The 25,569-nt window shown below is 47.0% G+C and overlaps 1 protein-coding gene across 1 annotated transcript in view; it reads left to right on the top strand.

Moving 5' to 3' along the window:
* The window catches only part of LOC144174354 (carbonic anhydrase-related protein 10-like), a 129,271-nt gene that overhangs the window by 39,728 nt on the left and 63,974 nt on the right, over nt 1-25,569 (top strand). The window contains exon 2 of the mRNA XM_077703008.1: nt 6,477-6,524. Coding sequence (XP_077559134.1) covers nt 6,477-6,524 — 48 coding nt within the window. The remainder of the gene's footprint in view (nt 1-6,476; nt 6,525-25,569) is intronic.

A 25,569-nucleotide genomic window follows, 5' to 3' on the forward strand; every position in this document is an offset into this window, starting at 1 on the left:
AGCTCCAACAGCGGCCAAGCTTTACTGTGGAATCCTCCGCATAAGCTGTAATAAAGGTTTCTTCTTTCTTCTCCCCCTTTTTGTTTTACATATACCTGCTTGGTTGGATGAAAAAAAAATTACCATCCCTCCTTAAAGAGAGCTGAGAGAAGTACGAAAGCTAAAAGTGGGTCCACCCTTTCCTGAAAGCGCGTCCAGTCGCTCGTCAAACCTTCACGGACGCAAATCGCTAACGAAGAACGAACTAATGCGACGATTTTTCACGCACTAAGTAAATGCACCTATGAGCAATCTAAATGTACGCCGATACGTGGTTTAGAAGATAACGGTGTACTATTGTACCCCTTCGTCATGATCGATCCGTGTATTTTCTCATCTAGAACCGTTCCTTTTTCACGATTTTCAAGTAACCGTTTTGACACAGCGAAAGCCCGGTTTCACGCACGCGCCACGTGTCCAGAGATTTTATCAGAGCTTTTCGGTCGACCAACCAGTCTATGGGGAAACGCATTAGTTTTTTGACAGAATGCCATCGGTCCCACTTAGAAAGCTCTCGCTTCTAAATGCAATATTGCCCACTTAATGTGCATTTGCCACGAGTACAAGTTAAAATATCGCAGTTAGCATTCAGCTAAGAAGGTCGTCCAGTGCATAAAAGACGCAAACAAAATATGCCCTTGAGTAAGCAAGGAAGCAAGCGAGCTAGAAAGAAAAAAAATTGGTTTTGATAGGACATGACACGCATATAATATTCTCACGAAGTCAAAGACGACGCAGTTGTCTTCAGATAAAACAAGTTTATTAGAGCGAACTTGTGCTCAGTAAGGCTTGTTGTTGGACTACTAGTTGGTATCGGTAGTTGTACATGGTTGGAAAAGCGTTTTTTTGTAACACAAGGGACAAACGTAGAGCGAAAGAAAACCAGACAAAACCAGACAGAACATAGCGCCTCACTCGTTCTGTCTGGTTTTCTTTCGCTCTACGTTTGTCCCATGTGTTACAAAAAAAGCGCTTTTCCAACCATGTAGAACTTGTGCTCCCCTAATAACTCAAAGAATACAGAGGCGGCGAGACAGCAGTCAAGAAAGTGACGTGCGTAGGCAAGCGTCGAGATTCGAATGCCGCGGCCTGTGCTCTGCGGGAGTTTCTCGAATAGTTTCTCGGGTTTCTCGAATAGTCGAAGTGTTTCCAGAACACTGCAGATCGACAAAGATTATTCTAAGCTGTTCACGTTAGTTCGGAATGCTCTCCCTATCAGAAGAGATAACACATGCGGCACAAAAAGAAAGAACGAAACACGCGCCTCCCTTGGCCGACAGACAGACACACCGATAACACAGACCGGCGCAGTGTCGATTCCCGGCCTATGGGCACGAGACATGTGCGCATACGTGGGGAATGGGGTTTGGTCAGATGATCCTTCAGGTTTATCTAGCCAGGAATTACCTTCGCAATTTCCTTCCACTCCCCATTTATGCTGTGCGTCATATATGAGTGTGCAAGCATAAATTTACCGCATCACCGGCCTGTTGCGCCTACATCTACAAACCGTAAAAAATTTCGACTCCGCTTCTTGATTTTAAACAAGCTGTAAAACTTGGATGGGAAACCCCAAAGTTTCATATTTAGGCTATTCTGGATGTTGCTTCGGAAGTGTAAAAAGGCCTTTGTGGTATACGCACAGTTTGCCGAGCGGTCAAAACATTTTTTCCCCTATACCTGCGCTAGACATCTAAGCTCGCGTGCACAAAATTATGGAGAGGCTGAGAATTGCTAGAACCAATTCCTTAGTATACTTCAGTTTTTATCTAGGCCATTATGCGGTTCGGAATACTACTGAATTTAGGCGCAAAGCAAGCACGTTTGCTTGCTTGTAGGCGAGACTACTAGAGGAAGCTCGCTGATGACTGGGTTTTGAATTCAGAGATAAATAGCAGAAACAGTTATAGCAGTGCAACAAGCAAACAAACTTTCTAGTCACAAACATGCAATGAAAATGTAAACAATTGGGACGTGTGGTTACTGCACCTCAGTAATGTTATTTTAGACATTTACCGCTCTCAAATGCGTTTGCTCAAGAGATAAGAACTCAAAAGCACCGACACTGGCTTAATCTCGTAGCTTTCTGCAATAGGGTTGACACCAAGATAAGTGTTAGACATTTCATAATCTGATAAAAAATGGTTCTATTGGCTGGTCCGAGATAATGAAGACCTAATTAAAATAACCGACGTCTGACCTATTGCATACTCAATATTTGTCCTTCAATGTTTGAGTAAAAATCTTTTAGAGTGTATTTTTTGCTTAAATACGAACACGTACAGTCGGCCAAATCTTTAAGTAGTGTGCACGATCTGCGATTTTTCTGTGTCATGACGCTCTTAAGAAGGAACAGCCTAGCAGACGCTGGGCCCAGTTGATCACGGTTTCTGAGCATGCACTTAGTCTTGATCTGTTTGCAATGACTTCCGTGATACAGTACTGAGGCATGAGAAGTCGCAGCTCGCGCACGCTAGTTAAAGATTTGGCCGACTGTGCGGTTTGACCCAAATGGTGCTTGCATATTTGTAATATGGTGTTGCAGATACGATGTGATAAAGCTGACGTATTGTTATCAGTTTAACAACAAAACACACACCGCTGTAGCCCAGCGAGTTTCCCGTTGTCATTTCGCTTGACTGCCCGATTGTGAAAAATGAGTAGGAAGTAAGTGCATGAATTATTAAATACAACGGTTTTTCTTTCAAAAAACTATCTTTTTCTTGCTTTTCTGCGGGGGGGAGGGGTAGGAAGGGGTGTTTGTACGTGTCGAAGCTGCGCCGGGCTATGAGGCTCGCTGTAGTGTAGATAAATTTAGACCACCTGTCGCTTTTTATTCCGCGCTGAAGTCTTGACATACGGGCGTTTTTCTTTCTCGTCTCTATCAGAAAAGCGGCAGCCGTGGTCGGTATCCAACCCGCATCCAGGAGCTCCACATTGTAACGTCTTAACCACTGAAACACCACAACGGGTGATTATTATGTTTGTGCCATACCCGACACAAACAAAAGGCTATTAAGAAGGTGTTAAACCCTACCGGGCAAAAGAAGCAGGCAAGAGCCGCCGTTCCGAATTTCCCCCACTTTTCTTCTTTGTTCCTTTATTACACTACCTCTTCTACATCTTCTACATTTCCTACAGATAGTACAGTGTGCCCTTTGCTTTTCTAACAGGAACGGTGTTGAAGTTCTTTGGTCATGCCACATTTTGGGTGTACGTAGCTCTTAATCTTGGTGGTTGACTTAACGGCCTGTCCTATCCGTGTTCCGCAATGATTTAGCCTTTGTGGGCCTCGTTACGACATCCACAGTCTTCGCTAATGCGCAGTGTTCAATCCCCAGCCATCAAAGCGTCCTCCCGCGCGTCCACTCCAGAGTCCATCGGCGCATCTCCTCGGCTCAAGCGCGACATGCAGCACGTCAGCGTGGCACGTCGTAAACTAGAGGCGTCGCGAGGGGGTGAGTGGGACGGGGAAAATAAAATGCGGAGGAGTAAGAGCAGGGTGGGGTGAGAGAGGATACGGAAGATGGGGCGAAGGAGCGGAACGCGCGGAACGCCGTCTAGCGGATGGCCACATAAAGTAGTGAGGGCCCCCTTAGAAAGGCGCATTCCGAGAAGGCGGCAGCACACGGAGGCGTGACACGTTCCGCCGCGTCAGCTTCTGTCTCGCGCCTTTTCTTCGGCACGAGGGTCCCTCGGAGGCCGGTGCTGTCGAAGCGGCCGGCCGCCTCTCCAATACTAAACGCTTTTCCCTCCAACACTTGATCCAGTTCGCTTCCCACCGGGTCGCCTATAAAACACTGCTGCTTCAAATGTTTTCTTTCTATTTGCACTGTTGACGTTACCCTGGCTGCCGTAATAGGCACGCCGTACTTTCACGCTGTTTCCAAGTTTTGAACGCTGTTTTTCGTTAGGTGAGTTGAGTTTTGATTTTGTATGTAGCTGCTCCTTCTATTAGCGCTTGAGGCTATCGGGAAGCCTTTGTATTGATTCTTAAGGATTTAATGAGTTATATCCAGTTTATTGAACGACCCAATGCTAAATATTGTTAAACAGTATGTGTATTTATTTCTCCTTAAAATGGGATAAGGGAGCAAAATCAAGGCGTCAGCATTAGGAGTGGCGCTGGAGTGAGATTCTTGGATGAGACGAAAATTATTCCTACCACCAAACGGAGCTCGCTGCGTAAGAAAAAGAGGGCAATAAACGCAAAGAATAACGTTTGAAGTGATTATAAAGATGCTTGTTAAGAAAACAAAAACATTTGTACCTTCACCCCGAAGGTACGTTTTGAAAAGCAACCAAAATAATTGTCCCCTCGCGCTCTTTTTCTTCTTATAAATCTGCAAAACTTCAGATAATCGTCTACTAATGCGTAGCATTCACTTGGCGCTTGTCTAAGTGCGAGTTCCTAACAGACAATTATGAATATGAGTCGCAAAAAACGTTGGATTAACTTATTCTTTTTTTCAGTTTTTGTTGTTTCCTTTCTCCCATGATGCAAACGACATAATTAGAGAAGTACTTCGCTAATTATCTATTTTCACCAAAAACGCAAGGCCTACTGTAGAGTTGGTTCATTCACGCTATTTTTTATTCGTATTTATAGCGTTGTTTTGCAGACTTTTTTTTGTTTAGTCCTTCAGTTTTTCGGGGGAGATGTAAAAGAAGTATATTTTTGATTTCGTCATCATTGTTGTTAAAATTGTATGTTGTATTTTTATTATTTTTTGTTTTTCAAAATTCTGTCCTACAAGTTATATCTATTTACACAATTATGACGGTTAAAGGTGTTACTCCCTCCAAATCTTTATTTTTGTGGAAATGCAGTGCGTTACCTGGTTCGCTCATCTTCGCTATTTAAAAGCAGAGCTATTTAAGCTTTTAGTTCCGACGTTGAGCGTTACCGGAAGAAATACCAAAAATAAGTACTGAGCGCACGTGAGCGTGGGCCTCGTGAGGACTGCCCGGCGTCGGCCAGGCTTGCGCATGGGCTTGCGCCACGCGAGGAGCTCGCAAAAAAATGATCTTGATTCCTCTGTCATAGGGACCGGTAAAATACTAAAGTCATATGTGCAGCTGAGCATGATTTTCGGGTCGGCGGCTGTCTTGTGGGTGTGCTTGGCGAGCGACGTCCTGCTGGCGGATCACTTCGGCAAAGGTGAACTGGCGTCATTTCCGTGACGGATATGACGCCAGTTAAATATTGGTGTATCCCGGCGTAAAACACTTCCGTGTTAAAATATAAAACCCGAAAATGAACAGCCATATGTATAACGTACTGTTTAGTTCTAAAGGTTGCTTCCCCGCAAGAATACCCTGTGTGCAGGGGTGCACCCTTTACAGGCCGCTTGCTTCGTTGTACTGGCGTCATTTCCGTAATGGATATGACGTCAGTGAAATCTGTGTATCCCGGAATAAAACACTTCCATATTAAAATACAAAGAAAACAGTTCACGTGCGTCCGCAGCAGAAGTGTGCAGCGCAAGACAGCTGGCGCTTCGCGAAGTTTGCGAAGCCGGTTGCCGCCGGTTCTAGCTCGTGCTAATGCGGTATATTTTGAGAGGGATGTGAAAGCCTGCTGACAAAATGATCCGGGCCTGCCAATCATGGAGAACCTTAAGCGCTAAATTATGAAATCCATGTGAGGTGCAACATCCGGGTCTCCGACGAAAGGAGAGGGGCCGCCAGCTCTGCTGTTTTTCCAGCCTTGCACCATTAGAGCTAGCTGAGCCAATTTTTTTATTCGAACTTTGAACGTTCTTTTGCGGACTTTTTTTTTGTTTATTCTTGCCTTTGGGGGGGGGGGAAGAGAACACGTATAAGACGCATATTTTTGATTTTGTGAGATCATTTTTGTGAAAAATGTTATTTTCTATGTTTTTTTTGTTTCCGAACTTCTGTCCGACCAATTTTCTCATATTACGCTGTTATAACGATTAAACGTGTTACTTCCGCCAAATATGCATTTTTGTGGAAACAGGGGCAGCTTTCCGGCTCATCGCAATTCTTTTAGAAGTAATTACTCTTGATTTACAAAGTGTAATTTAAAGAATTTTGGCACTGCTAACACTGAGGGCGAAAGCTAGCATTGTGCGGAGTTTCAAGTTGTGCACCTAACTTTAACACGTTCCAGAGCCAAGGAAACTATCCCATAGAAATGTTTGGACGGTAAAATTTGACAGCGAATGATGCAGAAACTATTTAGAGTTCTGGAAAATATCTTTGTTGCTTTCATGTCCAAGTCGACTTCCTGCTCTATGCGAAATATCACTTTCCTGCAGTGGTTCCACTAGGTTCCTCAGAATCCGGCATTCTGAGCGATAAAGCTGGGGATGATGCAGGGCCTTACATGCTCCTGGATGTGGGGGTACTGGGCAAAGAATGCTACGCATTAAAAAGGTCTGTGGGTAAAGGTATTTTTATCCCAATTCCAGGTGTCGCTGCAAACTGGGACGACTGGTGGACCTACGAGGGAATATCTGGTGAGTGCTTTATAGTAGTTTTGTTAGTGGTTAAAAACAACCATGGCCATACATAGACGTATGTGTTGACCGAAAACAATGAGCCGATTCATTGTTGCTCATTGCCGGGCGATTTGTTTTTTAGGGGATTTTGCCATACAAATACGCTTACTTGAGCGAAACACGTCCTTGAAGTGGTTCGGATTTATTTGAAAAGTGGATGATATCGTTTCAAGCAATAAATTAAGAAGATAGAAAGGCATAAATAACAAACTGCTGCTTCGGGGAATATCTGTGGATTAGCCTATTGCAAGGTTTTGTTATTGTTAAGGAATGGTGGTGTAAATACATCAGCAGAAAGAGTAAAAGCAGCCCACTCAGCGTTGCCTACAACCAAACCTCTTTTGAGTTGTCTCTGCCGCATAAAGGGTCTTAGTGCGGTGGAGCACGCTCTACAGGCGCGGAAATTTTTGGGAGAACAATAACGGGCCGCAGTTCTGCAATAAAACTAAGCCTTTGATATCTTATAACATGCGACGCGATATCATATAAAATGCAATATCGAAGCCCATTATAAAATAATATAATTTTCTGTACAGATTTCTGTGGCATGTAAAGAATGTCATCTAACTTTTCTAAAATTCTGCCAGCCGTGTCCTGGCATTAAAATATACAATACAATACAGCGAGGTTTATTTTCCACCAATGTCACTACAGAGGTGAAAGAAAGCGGAGGGAAAAAAAGCTGCAACCATGCAGCTTGACAGAGCACCGTCCGCCGACGCAGCAATGACAGGCTAGAAACTTAAAGTGTACATTGAGGAAAATGATTATACAAAATCACAAATGCGACAAACTGACAATGACAAAAAGACAAATGCGACACTAAATAAACATATCTATGATGCGGTCATTCTTTAAAACCAGAATGTCAATTTCCTGTTTGTGAAAATAATTCAGCGTGCTGGGAAGTGTATGCTTTAGTAGCTGCTGTCCATAGTGAGTCCGTGATGATGGGATTTTCCAAGGAGGCTTATATCGGTGTGCGTATACATATACAGTTTCCTGTAAATGTGCTAGGTCCATAAAAGTATCCAGTTTGCTTTGTTCTGCATACCTGTAACTACGGATGAGTTTATATCGATATATGTTTTCAGCTTTTAATATTCCGTGTTTTGAAATAGTTCTTTCGTGTGCGCTAGAAAGGGAACATTTTCAACTGCACGAATGGCTTTCTTTTGCAGTGTTGTTATTTTATGTATGTTTTTCAAGGTCGTGTTTGCCCAGACTAATGCACAGTAGTTCAGATGTGAATGAAAGAGCGCCTGGTATAAAAGTCGCTTTACGCCAGTGGGTAAAAATGACGACACCTATTTATGATACCAGCGGCTTTTTGCGCTTTCAAGCAGAGTGACTTAACATGTTCGTTCCATGACATGTATTCTGTAAAAATGACATCAAGCGTTTTCACACTTTTGACCATAGTTATTATTACGGGCCTAAAACAATGCTAAGAGGTACTACTACTGCCGTGCCTAAAGGGCGGAAAAGTACACCTTTTGTTTTTGATTCATTTAGCGTTAGGCAGTTCTTTTGGGACCACTCTTGGATTGCGTAACATAGAGAAGATGACACAGGCACTATAGTCTCCAAGTTATTACCAGAAACAAACAGAGTGCAATCATCGGCATATATAATAAACTTACAATTTATCTGTATACGTGTAACGTCATTCATGTAAAAGAAAAATAGGATAGGTCCAAGAACGCTCCCTTGTAGCACGCCAGTTTTTATAGGCTTAGTTTGCGATTTGTGGTTATTTACTTCTACGCACTGAAAACGCGTCAACAAGTAAGACTGAATGAGACTATAGGCCACTCCCCGAAAACCATAGTTTTGCAATTTGTTAAGAAGTAGTGCATAATTTACACAATCAAACGCCTTACTGAAGTCTAGGTAAGTAGCCTTTTTTTCAAAATTTTCAAGGATCGTGCCTTTCTGCATTAATAGCGCGCTTTCAGTAGAGCGGTTTTTTTTTCTACAACCGTACTGGCAATCAGTTATAAGGTTGTGTTTCCGGGAAAAAAAATTCTATTTGGTTACATATTATTTTCTCAAGACATTTAGAAAAAACTGGTAAGACTAAGATTGGCCTATAATTAGCTAGTTCATTCTTTTCACCACATTTGTGTATCACGCTCACTTTGGCTATCTGCATGCCTTCCGGAAAAACACCTGGTGAGAGGGCTACATTGTAAATGTGAGTCAATACCTCTGCTAGGAGTTCGAAAACGTACTTAATAGGCCGAATTTGTAAACCGTCAACTTCACTGCTATGAATATTTTTAAATTTAGTTGTGGTGTCTATTACTACACGCATACACGTGTGCTGAAGAAAAATTGTGTTTGGAAAGGACTCAATGTTTTGGGCAGTTTGATTTAGGTTACTAGCATCTTCGAGTTGTACGAAAAAATCGTTAAACTTGTCAGCGACATCAGTTCCACTCAGTATTTTGTCATGCACCTTGAGACTGTCGATCGGGGTACAGCAGGATCTCGTGCTCAGCAGTTCATTGAGTCTCCTCCAAACAATATCACTTCGCTTCAAACAACTTGCATCGAAAATGCGGTTGTAGTATTCTCGTTTCACCTTTGCGTTTTCTTTATATAACTTGTTTCTAAACGACTTGTATTTATCCCACTTCTCTGAATCTCCAGTTTTCACAAACGAATGGTACAACCTGTTTTTCCTTGCAATTTGTATTTTTAGGTAACCGGTAATTCACGGCTTGCACGACTTCCTAGGTGTTCGTTGCGTTTGAATGGGAAATGAAGTAAAGTAGTACGATTTGAAAATTTTTTATAAAGATTGCATAAGCGGTATTTGCATCCGTTACGGCAAGGACGTTCGCCCAGTTTGTTTCAGCTATGCGTTTTCGAAAGTCTTTACTTATCGCCTGATAACACCAAATACGTGTTATCAGGCGATAAGTAAAGGCGTCCCCGTTTTTGTGCCTTACTCTATCGTGTGGGTCAGTGATAAAGAAAATGGGCATGTGATCACTAATATTCGTGCTTAGGACTCCTGACGTAGTGTATTCTGCGGCAGAGATAGTAATGAATACATCAAGTAAAGACGCTGTTGTCGACGTGACACGTGTTGGGGACGTGATGACGTTTGTAAAGCCATTGCTCTGGATTATTGATGAAAGCTCAGTGGCAGGGGTGGTGTTTTTTAAAAGATCGATGTTTAGATCACCACCGACAATAAGGCAGCATTTTTTTTCACTTGCATACGATAGTAAACGGTCAACAAATGCGCAAAAAAGCCGGGAGGCCCCCGAGGGTGGGCGATAGAAAACAGTAAATATGTTTTTGTTATTTGCTATGCATAAAATTTCGTAATTGGAAGTTATAACGCTAATCCTGGATAATTTCACATGATGGGTGCCTAGCTTGAATGGACACGCCACCCCCTCTACCTTCCGGACGGTTCAGAAAAAAGTGGGTGCATCCAGGCAGTACAAAATTATGATCATCGTTATTGTACCACGTCTCAGTAAACATAACTACGTCATAACCGAAAGTTAGCCTGAAATGAATCCAAAAGCTGCTGACGTCATCCCATTTTTGTCGCAGCGAACGAGCGTTCATGTGGAACAGTTTTAACGTTTTTGTTGGGTTACGTTTGACAACGCGTATTACATCTTCAGGGGAAATACAACCCGTGAACATGACTTTCTGGTCAGATACATTGTTTATGTTGCGCTATGAGGCGTTAGACGGACACGTCAGCGCAGATTTTGTTCACATCATTTTCGCAGCAGAAAGGCGCGATACGGGACGTCTCTGTCCGGCGCGAGAAAACATTTCCATTTCGTGTCCACACATACTTCCAGTTATGTTCACATTTACGTGCTATAGCCATTCCGAGTATCTTTTTCATAGCGGGACACAAGTGCTCGTTTATATAAATCGGCAAGTCTGTGGGGAGGCCGAGAACTGCAGTTGTCAAATTTTTCTTGGGGGCCTTTTCGAGTACGTTATCTCTCTTTTCTCGGCGCTGAAATTGCAAATAACAGAGTGAGGAGTGCCCAAATTGTTTTTTTTTTGTTTTGTTTAAAAGAGTAAAATGGTACATAACGAAGAATTTCTTAGAATTCACCTGGAATTTAACCGAATAGTTTTAGCATCAGCTATTATTGCATTCACGTGGAATCTTCTTTTGTTCTATAGACCGCATGGCATCCTATGCCTGAAAACGTGTTATGCAATAAGAGCCCATTGGCCCTTTTGTAGCCCGTAGCCCGGTATTTATTGAGGCTGCTTATTAATGAAATTTAAAAATAATTGAGACTTCATAGTGACCGTCAAAATAAATTGAATTCCGCTGAACTGAACACGAGCGACTCGCGCATCTGCAGACTTCATTGTAGAGCTCGCTGCTTCAAAATAGTTCTGCTTCATCTTAGCATTGCGTACTGCCCCACTGATTTAACGTAAAATACATTCAATGACGCTGTGTGGCCAAGTTATTAGCGTACGCCTTCACTCAAGCGACGGCGGGTTCATTGCCGGTCTCGTTATCGCGACAAAGTTCGCCTTTTTCGCGGCAACTCCAAGTGTGTCCCCGTCGGTTGCCGGAAGCTTCAGCCCGTCGGTTGCCGGAAGCGTTAGCCGCTGAAAATAACGGGTTCGCTCCGATGGCTCCGTTACCACCCACCCCGTGGGAGTGCAGAATGACGCCCTTCTCTCGGAAAGTAACTGGTGCAAAACGCTGAGAGCTTTTTGGTATGGGAGCGGATGTCCAGCCTATGCCACGCGGGAGTACCGCCGTTACTCACTTCCTATACGACGAAGGGGCCCACATGCGCACGTTGAAAACACGTTCTGTTGTTGCGCCCGCACAACTTATGAGACTGTGCTCTTATAAAACAAGCCTGGCTTATCAAACTGCTTCCTATATTTAGTGCCACTTGCTGGGAAGACTGATACACGAGCTTTGGTAGGCGTAAAGACATCACAAGCTATCGCCCGAACGTCATTCCAATAGTTGACATTGATACTGCTTGATAAACTGTGTCTCATCCGGCGTAAAATATCGAAATTACAATTCTATAATTTTGATTATACTCACAAAGCATTCCATAACGGTCAATTTTGTAATAAGTACTCACGCCGGTAACTTTCACTGCTACCTTCACCACAACATAAGTGTTCTTGCTGTGGGGTGCTCTTTAAGTCAAGAGTCGTGACCGATGGTGATGATAGTGACAGGGACGTGATGAATAGCCGTTATTTCCTCTATGAAAGAGAAGACGCTCTAAAAACTACAAATTCGATTGGCACGGAAACCGCAAAGATTTTATATGGGAGACCATATCAAATGTCTGTGCCACTGTAATTCAAGAACAGCGGCAGTGGACTATACAGACATGTTATCTTCAACATGTTCCCTTCAACATCCAACGAAGAAAGACCAAGTGCTACAGTCGATCACTTACAATGAGATGGTCCGATATGATATTGCGTCGATGACTAAACTGTGGTCATGCGTGCCGGAGCTATACCTCGGCCGAGAGGTGCGCCTTTTTGAAAGAAAATGGATTAACTTGCACCGCTTGGGGCTTTTGTACACTTTGCTTTTTTTTAGTTTCCTCCTCCCTTCTCCCCAAGAAAGCAGCCGCCGTGACAAGGAATCCAAATATCAACCCCACGCTTGAGCTACCTTTCCGCACATTTGAATCTACAGTCTACACAGCATGAAGTTGAGCGACGCGCGCGAACACATTACGATGGCCTTATACACCTCATGAGATACTCCCTCCTGCGAAAATATGAAACTGCTCTGATATTTTTTTTCGCAGGTAATGATTTTAACTTATCTGTTATGTCCAGGCATATCGGCACAGTAGGCAATGTTTTATTTACCTTTTCCCCCTCTTTCGTCACTTTTGTTTCGATAGAACTTGGGGTGCACCGTTACAGCTGTTACATTACTCACGGTAATACCTGTAGCTGGCCTTCGGGAACAGAGCAAGCGTGCACCCATTTGAATTTTCAATGCCGCTGGCCAGGAGGTGTTGCCATTTTAGCCAGCCAGACTATTCAGTTCAGAGTTCTGCTTGATTATAGTTGACGTTTGCTCCACTAAAAGTACCATCACTTTGGGGCCAAAAAGATAAATAAAAACACCCAAACCACTGTTAAACATACAAAACTAATGGCGCCAAACAAACGAGACAAGAACTCGTAATTTCACATTGTCCTGTTCGCACGGTTACGATTTAACATCGCAGTACAAAGATATGTTGAATTCTCCGCTTGTAATCTAAAAAAAAACGGCAGCATATTTTTCTCTGCCAGATAAGATTACGCTGTGTTTATTTCTCACCTTTGTAAGTACAGACCTAGTGGTATAGAAAAGGGCAAAGTGAGAATATAATCTTTTGCGAGTCCAATAAATGTATTATGCATTTCTAAGTACAAAGGGACGACCAGAGTCTAGGTGAAGTATGGAAAGGCAAGCAGTTGCAAGCATTTGTGGTTTACATTGGCACGCACTGCATGTCGCCGAGTGCACCCTAATCCCGACGAAGGAGCCCAGACCGCACAGCAATCGGCGGGCATCCGCTCCGCGCGCCCGCTGCCTCCGCTCTTCTCCTCGGCTTCGCCGCGGCGGTCTTCGTCATCGCCGGTGGCGGCGGCGGGCCGCAAGAGAAGGGGGGAGTGGCCCGTCGTTGCCGTCGGTTGCGAGGAGTCCAGACCGGGACGGCTCGGCTGCTCGCGCGCGCGCGGGTTCCCCCCCTTGTGGCGGCGCCCATGAAAAATGCACGCGCCGGGGTTTTCTCTCCCCCAAAGCCAGCGCCAGCAGCGTCGGCGGCCCATAATCCGATAATGGGGGCGGCCCGCCGGTCCGAAATGAAAAAAATGGGCGGACCCAAATTGCAGGCCTGCTGGACGGCCACGTTGATTAAGCGCCGTTGGCCCGGCCACACGCCAGGCCCGCTCGCCGGGTGCCCAGCCGTCGCTGGTGTCCGCGTCCACCGCGTGTCCCTTCTCCCTACGGGCGACGACTTCGCCCCGAAATCTTGCGCCTTCTGCCCTTTCCCTCATCCGGGATCACCGGCGACGTCTCCATTCTCGCTGGTTGCGGCACCGCCGGCTTCTCACCCCGGTCATTCCCTCCTGGGGAAAGTTGACCTGCCTTGTTAACTTCTGCGCGGCCATGTTTGACGAGCCGCGTGGCCCGGATTTCGAATACTACTTCGTCTGCGAACGAAGCTGCGTTCGCAACTTGGCTGTGCGTAAAGTTTTTTGGGCTCCAGTGGGATTTGTGGGCACTTTGATCGATCGCACTGACGTTCGGAATGCAGACTCCTCTTTTCGTAGCAGTGTGTGTAAGTGTAAACGTTTCCGGAAGTTTGCCTACACGTAGAAGCTTTAAGAACCCGATGGGTACCGGAATTTATGCGCTTCACCCACTTGGAAGAGATGCTTAACAAAAGTCTCGAACGCAGCGATTGATAAAGTAAACATGTTTTCCGCGGTTTAACACGGCTTGGGAATGATTCATGTTGGGCTAGCGGATGGGCAATAAACGTTGACGGAAAAAGTGCGAGACAAAAAAACAGCAAACATCAGAAACGCTAGAGTACGTTTTTTTATGGATAAATTATGTTTAAGGATAGTTAAGCTGACAGTCATACCATCAACAACCCAGGCGAAAAATAACGCTCAGAAAAAAAATCATTTCTGGCTATCCCATTGACGTAATTCGTCGTTCAAGTAACGTCATCAAATCCCTTCCCCTGATTCTTATCTAGAAACAAATAATGACAGATTTTGTCCACACACACAGCAAAACAAAGGATAGACGAAGAGTTTCCAACGTTCAAAACAAACGGGAAAGTGCGTTAAACAACGGTTACGGCGATTCGTTGAAAACTTCTCCCTCTGACGGTTTTGTCAACTCTGAAAAATCGGCAAATCGCCGACGCCGCATCTCATACCACGCAACCCGGTACGAAAGGAAGCAGAAGAGGAGGAGGAGGACAAGCGCAGTCTCTCCGCATCCGATCACGCCGCTAAGCGAAGGCCACGAGACCCGTGCAGCGTGCCCGACATCAACGTCCTCTGTTCAATGCCGTTGCCTCTCGGAGAGACGAGAAGAAGGAAAAGTAGGATGTACAAGCCCCGAAGCGGCAGATAGGGGGTACGGGGGAGAAAGCCAAGCGCAAATTTCAGCGCTCTTGGCAAGCAAGGAGCGACAAGACATGGCTCGCGATCGCGCCGGAAGACGAATCGGCGAACCCCGGAGAGAAGGCAGAGCAGCGGCTTCTCACAGCAGGCGGCCATGAAGGGTGGAGGAACAGAGAACAAGGGCAGCAGCAACAGCAGCAGCAGTAACGCGCGAGGACCGGCCAGCAGCGGCAGCAGCAGCAGCGCACGCGCTCGCGAGCGAGGCCAGCTGACGCCCGTCTCTCGCTCAGCCGACTGCGCCCGGCGAATGCTCCTCGAGCCGCCTTCGAAATTGGAAGGAACGACGACAGCAGCAGCAGCCGCTGCTCTCCGCACGACGCCTCAATATCACCGCGCGCAATATCGCCACCGTCGCCGCTTAGCTACCACCGTCACCGTCCCGCACCGGTTGCGCTCAGAAGCGTCCAGCACGCTGCAAGCTGCTCCCGTAGTCCCCGCGCTCCGCCCGCGCGGAGGGGACAGACGGCGGGCAGCGGTACGGAACTACTATCCCCGTGGGAAACGGGCTTTGAGCGGCCGCGCCGAGCCCCTGATTTCCCGCCGGAATGGCGTTAATGAGCGTTTTTGCGGCCGTGCCCTGATTGCTGTCTCACGTCCTGGCAACTCCCCCCCCCCCCTTCAACCTTAAGCCTCTTTGTCGCCCTTGTTTTGCTCTCTTCGATACCAATCTGGAGACGCTTAAAAAGGCAGAGGGCGGAGTGTTCTTGAATATGCGGCGTTAAGCGCGAAACGACGCCGGGGCGTGCCGGAGAAAGACGTCTTGAACGGAAGCAGGCGTTGTTAGCATAATCGCTTAGCGAAAGACGCCCGCTTTGTCGCTGTGCCGTGTTTACAGGGCTCGGTAATCCCCGGTGTGTTCTGATTGTACGGCGTCGCGGCCCTTCCGAGGGAAGACGGCGGAGGCCGTCGCTTCCTTCGTGATGCATCATACGCGAGTGGAACATAGTTCACTAAAAAAAGCCTATTGGAGAGCCATGAAATGTGTTATTTTAATTTTCTCTTTAGCCCTAATGGGAGCATACCTTAACATCACTTAAGAGAGACCGCCGGCATTTATGTTTATTAATAGGTTCGAAGGACTGACGTAAGCAAGTATGGATATTGCTTAGGCTTGCAAGAGTTCGCGAGATTTTAAATTAGAAATTTCTTTTGAATGAATTAAGGGCATTGCAATCGGGCTACTGACTCGAGTTGGCTGAGAAAATTTTGCCAAAAATACCCCCTTTCTTGCATTCCCTGTGTAAGGTGTGCGCAACGGCCCTAACGAACCCTAAACTGTAGTACTCTGATGTAGACCTCAAGGGTTCACTTCCCAAATTCATAACGTGGCTTCCGTTCGACGCGTAGGTGACAACGCTAGACGCTCGAATACACCAGGCGAACGCGGCACAGAAGGTTCTTAATCTCAGTAACTTCAGAGCTGGTTGCTGGAAATACACACGCATTGTTTAGGTTAAAAATGATATTTTTCAGTAGGAGAGATCACGAGCAATCGCACACGTGACGGCATGAGTCCATGCCCGTAAGAAAGGACCTATATCTGCACACACGTTTCCAAAAAACGCTCAGCTTAAGGTCACTATAACCCCGTCTTTCGATATTATGAAGTCTAACCAAAATGAACGTGTCCCTGTATACAAGGTAACTCCTGTGCTGGAAAAAATAAATCTATTCTCACACGGGTCTTGGACGATTTCTTGTTTGAGCATCCCTGCCTTCCCCCTTTTTCATTTTCTTGGTGTGAGGGTTGCGTTGCTGCGAGTATCCGTCTTTCCAGGTCTTAATCACCGGCGTTAGTTTATTTTTAATCTTTTGATATGCTTAGGTTATGTAAGTAATCTGAATTCATTTTTAAGACACCCAGAAAGTAGAAGCTCGTTCAGCATACTCAGCGCAAAACAGAATAATTTTGCCAATAAAAGAACAAACACAGGAAGTCGTGAGGCCAAGTTTCGTTTCTCCACTTAACTTTTTTTTGGTGAATTTCTAGGTGATATTTTAATGATTTTATGTCTCCGTATATACGAACCAAATGTGAGCCATTCCACTTTGTGAAGGCGAAGGACACTACATAGAAATGCGACAGAGTTTAGATGAAAAGCCTTGTCAAATTTTATTCCTTTTGAGCGCTGACGTTGGTCATTTCTCAATGACCGACGTCACTTTAGAGATGAGGTTGGTCACCTTGTGACGTTGAGATGACATTGGTCATTCCATATCCAAAAAGCACATCCAAATTATGAGACTTACAATTATTCAGGTATAAGTCACATTTCAATCTTGAAAATGGTGCCTGTTACTAACTTATCCCCGCAACATGCATATCAAGTAATGAGACGTATAAGCTTGACGACCCAATTGTGTTTTCGATGACGCGCAACTTCCGTCGTAACTGCGTGGTGACACACACATCACGAAGTTCGTTTTCTAGCGTCGCGCTCTATAGAACGCCTCGCGCTTTAGAGACACGTAGAGCCTTGGAAATCTTCGTTCGCAGACGCAAAAAATATGGGAAACCCTAGCCACATATGCTTTTCTTAATAAACAACACCTGCTTCTCCATTTCACAAGAAAGAAAAAGCGCTCGGCCAGATGCACTTTCTCTCCCCGCACAAATGACCACGGCTGGGGCAGCTGAATAGTGCACGTGGCGAATCAATGACGAAAAAAAAAAGCATTTCAGGATGGATCGCAGCTTTGTGATGCAATCGGTGCGATTCTTGGCGAGTTTAAAAGTGTCTACGGTGCACCCTCCACCCCTTGACGAACGCACACAATGATCGATGTAAACTTCGTCATTTGTTTCGTTGGATCACGCGCCTTTTTTTAGGCCGGTCTGGTTAACGGCACATTGCGTCATACGGTGACTTGATGTACCGGTTTTGCGTTTTTTCAAGTAAAAACAAACGGCTGGTCGTACTGGAACAAGCAAATGTGCCGAGTTTTTTTGTACGAACGAGCTGTGATCGATTTGAAGGAGAAGAAAAACAGTTCCGTGAGGGCACTTATTTCTGCTTGCGTGTTGTATGCGGAAGCATTACCTACGACTTCAAGTATACGTGAGTCTCCGCTGAAAAACACACTGCAGGATTTATTGCACATACTCGCACGCACGGTGCAAGCAGTATGAGACGGCGGGAGACCACTTGCTTCCTTCTTATGCGGGCCCTACTTCCTCGTAAGCAGCCCTCTGCGTCGCTGGGGTGCATCTGCTCTCCTCATGAGCCGTTACGTGTACCTGTCACGCAACAAAATCTCAGAGGTGCACGCGCTTGGTGAACTATTGTTCCGGTGAGGACAACACGCTTATGTAGCACACTCGGCTCCAATTATGGAGACCGAGTTAAATAACATACAAACTCAAATTTAATTTTTGTAGCGCGAGCTACACTGGCCGTGTTTGAGCAGTTTCGCGTGGCTCCTGGAGAGCCGTACTGCGCATGCGCGAGGAGCAGTGACTTATCATGGCACCATAGAGTTTCTTACAATATACTTTAGAGAGGAATCTGGCGCTAGCGTCTATGCGGCTCACGTCAAGGCCGGCTGTGTAGTCATGGACCGCCATTACATCACGCGCTCGCCTAAGTTTCATCATTGGCTTGGATTGAAACGTTTTAGTGACCGCAAATTTAAACAAAGTGCCACAAAAACTCGAAGAACAGTGTGCAATTATGCAAGTGGGAAATCAAACAGGCTGTTTTAAAACTAAGAGAAAAGGAAGTAAAAGCGTATTTTTGCCGGAACGTTTGTACCTGCTATTTTGCAGTCCAAGGTGGCAGTCACGAACAATGTTAATATTTGGGGGAAAACTCATTAGAGACTCTTATTTTATTAATTTTACCATTATTTCAAATGATAAGTTGATCGAAGAGTTTGGAAAGTTTTTTGAGCGTGCCCATGAAAACGTCGCCTTCCTGGTGAATCGGTTTAACAAGAATTTAATTTTCAGTTTAACAAGAAAAAAAAAAGAAAACGTGACGTTAAACAGTCGTGGACGATGACAAGATAGGGCGGCCGCAGGCGCCCGTATCTGTCGTATCTTGTGTTCGTCGAAGTACATTTTTTTTTCGTCGACTACAAATATCACGGCGGCATATTACCCGCTCAGTCATACGTCCTTCGACTGCGGCATAAGCAACTTCAGGGGCTATCACGCACTGCCTGCTGTTTCACCGAACACGGCTACCACAGAACAGGAGGGATTTCGGCTTCCTCGTAGCTCGTAGACGTGTTAATGCATAGTGAAGAAAGCAAATCCCCAAAACCACTTCAGAATCCAATTGTCATGCCAAGCCCAAGCCAAAAAGGGGGGTCTTCCCATTGTTGCGGCCGGGTGGGCCGACACGAGCCGAGCTCCGTCGCCTCCGGCATACGTGTGGTAGCGTGGTGTGACGAGCGGCCAGCCTCTGTTGCAGCCATGAAGAAGTCCAGAAGCCGTAGGCTAACGTAACTGTTTACTTCATAGCAAGAGGTGAGCCGAAGCCAAAGAAAAATGCCCCGACGGGCGAGGTTACAGTACAGGATTTGAGCAGCAGAGTGACAGCATGGATTCACTGCTAAAACAGGAATGGGTTACAGCGCTTGGGCGGCTCTATTTATACCCAAAAGCGGTAACGGTCAAAACGCCAACAAGCGGCAACACACCACGAACGTCACAGACACACACAACGCTCTTTCCAGAGTTCGTGAGCAGTCGGTTGCATCGGCGCACGTTGAGTCCGAGAGCGAGGGGAGAGAGGAGGACTCTGCTGCGATCGCGGGGCCTCTGTGTCCTTGGGTGCGTCTCGACGTGAAAGTATGATTAACCGACAAGATGGGGCCTGTTTCAAAAGCGCACGCAGTGGCTTCGCCGCACAGCTGAGGAGTGATGCGGAAAAGTACGGCGGCGGGCCGATTCGTAACAGCTTCTCCGCCGGGGGTCCGAGATCCCGATGGATAAGGGTATTCAACCGTTGCCCGGAGGGATGCTTTCGAAGTGAAGTGCTCGACAAACGCTCGACTCCAGGCCTGGGCTGTACGACACCGTGCTGGAGCTTCACAGGGCCGATCACTGGACGAGTATTGGCTCCCCAAGAACGTCTCTGGCTTGGTCAGGCAAGCAACAGAACAACACCTTGCCGAGATCTCCGAAACCAACACAGACACATTTCCGCTCTCAGTGGACTTACGTTGCCCTCTGTCGTGAGCCTCCGGAAATGCGCTATCTCCGCTATCTCTCTTAGCCACCTCGCCGCGCTGCTGGGATGCAACCGTCGCCGCCGACTCGCACTCCCGAGCGTCTGCTACTGGCAGCGCTGGCATGGTGCTTTCCTCGCAAACGAGGTCTTTTTCGAGCAACAATTCTAACTCAGGCTTCACTCTTCCCACTTGAGTTGAATCTCATGCTCTATTTTCTTGTTCTCCCGTTGGAGTCTCTCTCCCTCGAGCTCCTTTCTTTCCCTTTCGAGGCGCTCGAGCTCGAGGTCGTACCACCGCATCTTTTCCTCGTGCTCTCGTTCCAGGTTCTGCCTCTCGAGCTCCTTTTCTCTCTTTTTCTCCTCGCGTTCCTCACGCTGGCGCTAAGCCTCTGCCTCTGCGGCCTGACGTTTCGCAGTCTCCCTGCCATTGATCAGCTCAATGCATTCCGACGGCTCCTCATCGTCAGCCCCGACAGCGAGTATAGCCTGTATCAGCTCTGGCTTTCTCAGCGCGTCCGTAACATCCAAGCGCAACTCTTTTGCAAGCTCCAACAACTGCGGTTTTTTCAACGCCTTAAATTCATGGCCGGTCTTGAGTACTGCTTTCCCACTGCTCCAAAAATGCGCGAATAACCCACGCGACAAAAACACACGCCCTACCAGCTATCCTCAGAAGCCTGGTAAAACTCAGTGAAGAAACGTCCTGCACTCACCATTGACCGCCGTGAATTATGCGAAGCCCGAAGCCGTCTCGACGTCCGTGGTGTTGGATCTCGTACCGCTGGCTCCACGTGTTACGAAGTTGCCATCCGACCGTTGCCAACCAGTTGTTGCGACCGGGAGGGCGCACCCAAGCCGAGCTCTGTCGCCTCCGGCATACGTGTGGTAGCGTGATGTGATGAGCGGCCAGCTGCTGTTGTAGCTGTGAAGAAGTCTAGAAGCCGTAGGCTAACTTAACTGTTTACTTCATAGCAAGAGGTGAGCCGAAGCCAAAGAACAATGCCCCGACGGGCGAGGTTACAGTACAGGACTGAACAGAGTGACAGCATGGATTCACTTCTCAAACAGGAATGGGTTACAGCGCTTGGGCGGCTCTATTTATACCCAAAAGCGGTAGCGGTCAAAACGGCAACAAGCGGAAACACGTCACGAACGTCACAAACACACACAACGCTCTTTCCAGAGTTCGTGAGCAGTCAGTAGCATCGGCGCACGTTGAGTCCGAGAGCGAGGGGAAAGAGGAGGACTCCGCTGCGATCGCGGGCCTCTGTGTCCTTGGGTGCGTCTCGACGTGAAAGTCTGATTCACCGACAAGATGGGGCCTGTTTCAAAGGCGCACGCAGTGGCTTCGCCGCACAGCCGAGGAGTGATGCGGGAAAGTACGGTGGTAGGCCGATTCGTAACACCATAAACCCCCACGACGACATGGATTACCAGGCGCAGTTTCCTCTCTAGTATACTTGGAGCCGTCACCGCCACCGCGTTTGGATGGGATTGGATAGGATAGGATTGGATTTGATTGGATTAGATTGGATTGGAAATTGTTTTAGCAGCAGTAAGCATGATTATCAGCTAATCCTATACAACCAGGAAACCTAAGAATAACCAGCTGAACCTTGGCTCAGGCTACGTATATCCTGGCATAGCCGAGCGAAGCCACTGCTAATTTTTGTTTTTCTAACTTATTGGCTTACTTTACTAAAATTTTCACGAACGCACTTTGGCGTAAATTCCACATTTTTTATCTATTTTTACACTGTACAACGGCGGCGATTTTATGTACCGGACAACGCCGACGTCGTTTTTTTGCACAACGTGGCAGTTATTGCTTTCGCATTAAAAATGAACGATAATTCTCCAAGGGTTGCTCAGGGGAACAGAAGCATTTGATAGGATGGGTAGGCACAGGAGCAACCCGCCGCGGTGGCTCAGTGGCTAAGGCGTTGCGCTGCTGAGCACGAGGTCGCGGGTTCGATTCCCGGCCGCGGCGGCCGCTTTTCTGATGGAGGCGAAAAGCAAAAACGCCCGTGTGTACGAGATTTCGGCGCACGTTAAAGATCCCCAGGTGGTCAAAATTAATCCGGAGCCCTCCACTACGGCGCGCCTCATCGCCTGCGTTGCGTCGGCGCGTTAAACCCTACAATCAATCAATCAATAGGCAGAGGAGCAGCGTCTGTCCTGTGTCCTCTCTTGTCCGCGGCTGTTCTTGGTTTTTGCACTGTGCTCTTCGCTAGAATAGGAACCATATGAAATCCCAATCGTGTAAAGACGCTTGCAGTGAGCGGTCGTGGTTCTCTTTAGTGTCGCCATGTGGCAGGGTTGCATTAGTACTGCGACTTATGCGGCCCCTTCATTGGCAGCGCATGACAGTTTCTCTGAGTCATTCAGACACAGGATCTAAAATAAAGCTCTCTCTCTCTCTCTCTCTCTCTCTCTCTCTCTCTCTCTCTCTCTCTCTAATGGAAGGTCATGCAATGACCCATTGAGCGACAAAGCCAGCGTCGGCATCGGAAACATCTAAACGCAATGGAAACCACCTCCTGGAGACTCAAACAGACACTTATCCAAACGACCACAGGTATAGATGTACCCGGGAAGGTACCGGCCAGATTGCCCAACCTGCAGCAGCAATCCCATACTATACCACGTCACCTGGGAGTGCAACAGCAATTGGCGTAGAAGACACAACACCCGAGAAAAAAATTCAGCTATGGGTGGCAGCTCTGGCCAGCTCGAGCCTGGAAGACCAGGTCCATCTGGTCAACCTGGCCCGGGAGAAGGCCAGACTCAGTGAAGCCCAGGACTAGGGACCCCACCCGTAAGCAACACTAAAAGTCTTGTTTTCAATAAAAGTTTGTTCTTTCCTTTCTAAACTTTCGTGACTGCGAAACGTTCCAGAGCACGTGCGTCGCAATATTCCGATCCACACAAAAACGACCGTGTTGCTAGGCAACGCCTGGTCATGCGCATAGCCGCGTGGAAAGGGGAAATATCAGCGCGTCAAGCACCCACCGCGCTGGCCTCGCCCCACGGCCCAACAGGCACGAGCCCCACGGCCCAACAGGCACGAGCTTAGGTCTCCCTGAATATTGTTCCGACTTTATTTTTCTCCATAAACAGTCAACACGATGAACTTGACCGGGTTTGTGCAGCTTAAGCAACCCGAACGTGCGTTATTGACATCGTGCCGACAACGCGAAAGAGCGTCCTTTTTGTGTTTTTCTTGAATCACGCCTTTTTTTTCTACGCTGTTTTTAACACTATTTTAACACGAAAGTGTTTTAAGCCGGGATCCACCAAGATCTGACTGACGTCATATCCGCCATGGAAATGACATCGCCAGAAAAGTTCCATTAATGCGGCTGCGCCAGGATTCGTGCCGGGATCTTTGTCACCGCAACCGGAGGTGCCAGACGACGATTTACCCACTGGGCTATGAGCTGAAGCACACATGGCTGTATGAACGCGCCATATATCCTTCCTATAACCTCCTCCATTTAGATGGTGCTGCCGTCTAAGAGAGGTGAAGCGAAGTAGTACATCACGATGCTAAAGAGCACCGACACTTGGCGCCAGCTGAGCTCGTCGCAGCGCAACAATCTGCCGTACACTCCACGGAGCAGGAACGCGGTAGTCACACATTTGCCAAAGCCACGCGCCAGCAGGTCGTCGCTCGCCAAGCACACCCACAAGACAGCCCCGCAAATCATGCTTTTAGATGCAGAGCATCTGATTCACTCGCCTTGTCCCTCCGGCGTCGTCGTCGTCGGCGTTGTCCGCCCCTTCCCCATTCTCCTCGCCGCGCCAGCTGCGCTCTCCGCCGCTCATCCCCTCTCCTCTCCGATAGCGAACACTCTCTCGCGAGGGGCATTGGATTGGATTCGATTGGATTGGCTTGGCTTGGCTTGGCTTGGCTTGGATTGGATTTGGATTGGATTGGATTAAAGTGGATTGTGTTGGATTGTGTTGCGTCATAGCCGCGGCAGACGCGCTGGGGCCGGCGCATGTGCAGTACTCTCTCTTCCGCGGTTTCCTCTCCTTCGGGCGCGCTGCGCATATAACCGGTGTGCCGTTCTCCGGCGAAGCAACATCCACGCTTGGCTCAAACACCTACAGTCCACGCCGCTTTAAAAGTACGCCAACGTCGTCATCGACTGGGACCGGCTTACGCAGTCCCGTCAACGTTATGCGCGCTATAAAACGCGGTCCCTTCGCCGCTCGGCCTATGCGTCGCATCTACACAGGGGTTCCTGCGAGGGGAGGTGGGAGTTTTTTTTTGCTGCAGCGGACTGTGAGTTCAACAAACGGTTCGCTGGCAACCCGTTCGGTTTATTTCGCATGGTTTGCGGGCCCGTGTGGTTTCATTCGGGTTTACGCAGTACTCGGGTTTACGCGTGCAATCCAGTGTCTAATGTTGGTGCGTCTGCCGGTGTCATACCGACGAAATATAAATAGCGATGTGCAAGTTCATATCGATGCAGAACAATCATTCAACTGATCGTGTGAAGGCACATTTGACTTTCGTGTTTTACCGATTCCTATGACAACGGGATAAACTTTTTTTTTTCTACTTTCCAATAAATACAATCCAACGTATTTTTTTATATTTAGAAAGCGCTTTCTATTTCGGCCATTCAAATGTTTCGCCTCAAATACGACCAAGGTTTCCTTTTAAAGGGAAGCTTTCTACGCCTCACAGATGGGGTGGGTCCCCCGCATAGAAACGCACTGCAGGAAAGCCAACGTTACGCAGTGGGCTTCAAGGAACGATGATGATAATTATAAGCGAAGGCACATCAAGCGCCCCAAGAAATAAAAACCGCTTCCCGCGAGAAAGTGTTTTTTTTTTTTTCAGGTCATTCAGTCGCATCAGCACCTTAAAAGGCCGTTCCAACGTAACCTCTCTAACTGAACCTAACCTTACTTAATTTTATCACAAGCTAAAACAAATCTAAACGCAAACTAAACCAAACCCAACGTAATCCGAATAAATGTAACTAGGGTTTTCTTCGATTTCATTTCGCTCAAAACATCGCGATGCGATGGAACGACCTGCAAAAAGACTCCCGCTTCCCGTGGTCGGTGTCGATAACATACCCTCTCCACTACAAACCAAAATTCGCTAAAGCTTAACATGGCGTTTTTGTATCCAATGTCAATAAAAAAAATGCGTGCTACTACCACCTCTGGACCCAGGTGTCTCGCGTTATGAAACCGACATCTATCCGTTTACGCCATTGCGACGTGGTTTAAAGGAGCCATGAAGACAAAATACAAGTTGGGTTTAATTAGAAAGACTGCTTAGTCCCGATAAAAATGATACCAATATCATAAGAATCTTCGAACAAATAACGGAGATATTAGAGAAAACGTGTGAAGCAGTCGCGACCCCCTAGCCAATTTCCCGCAACTTTTCTATGACGTCACGGAACCTTGTTTGTGCGATTGGCGGCCGCCTAACTGACCTATCACGACGAAACATGACTGGACGTCTGTAATGGGGCCTCTAGTTACATTTGACCGCATCACTTGAATGCTAACGGGCAGTTAACGCCCTGAAAATTATGTTTTATTGTTGGCCCGTATGACGTCATCCTTGCTCATAACACGTCACTGCGGCGCAAAAT

The sequence above is a fragment of the Haemaphysalis longicornis genome, unplaced genomic scaffold (genome assembly GCF_048455015.1).
Source record: "Haemaphysalis longicornis isolate Haplotype H1 unplaced genomic scaffold, Haemaphysalis longicornis Haplotype H1 scaffold_3, whole genome shotgun sequence".
Classification (NCBI taxonomy): Eukaryota; Metazoa; Arthropoda; class Arachnida; order Ixodida; family Ixodidae; genus Haemaphysalis; species Haemaphysalis longicornis.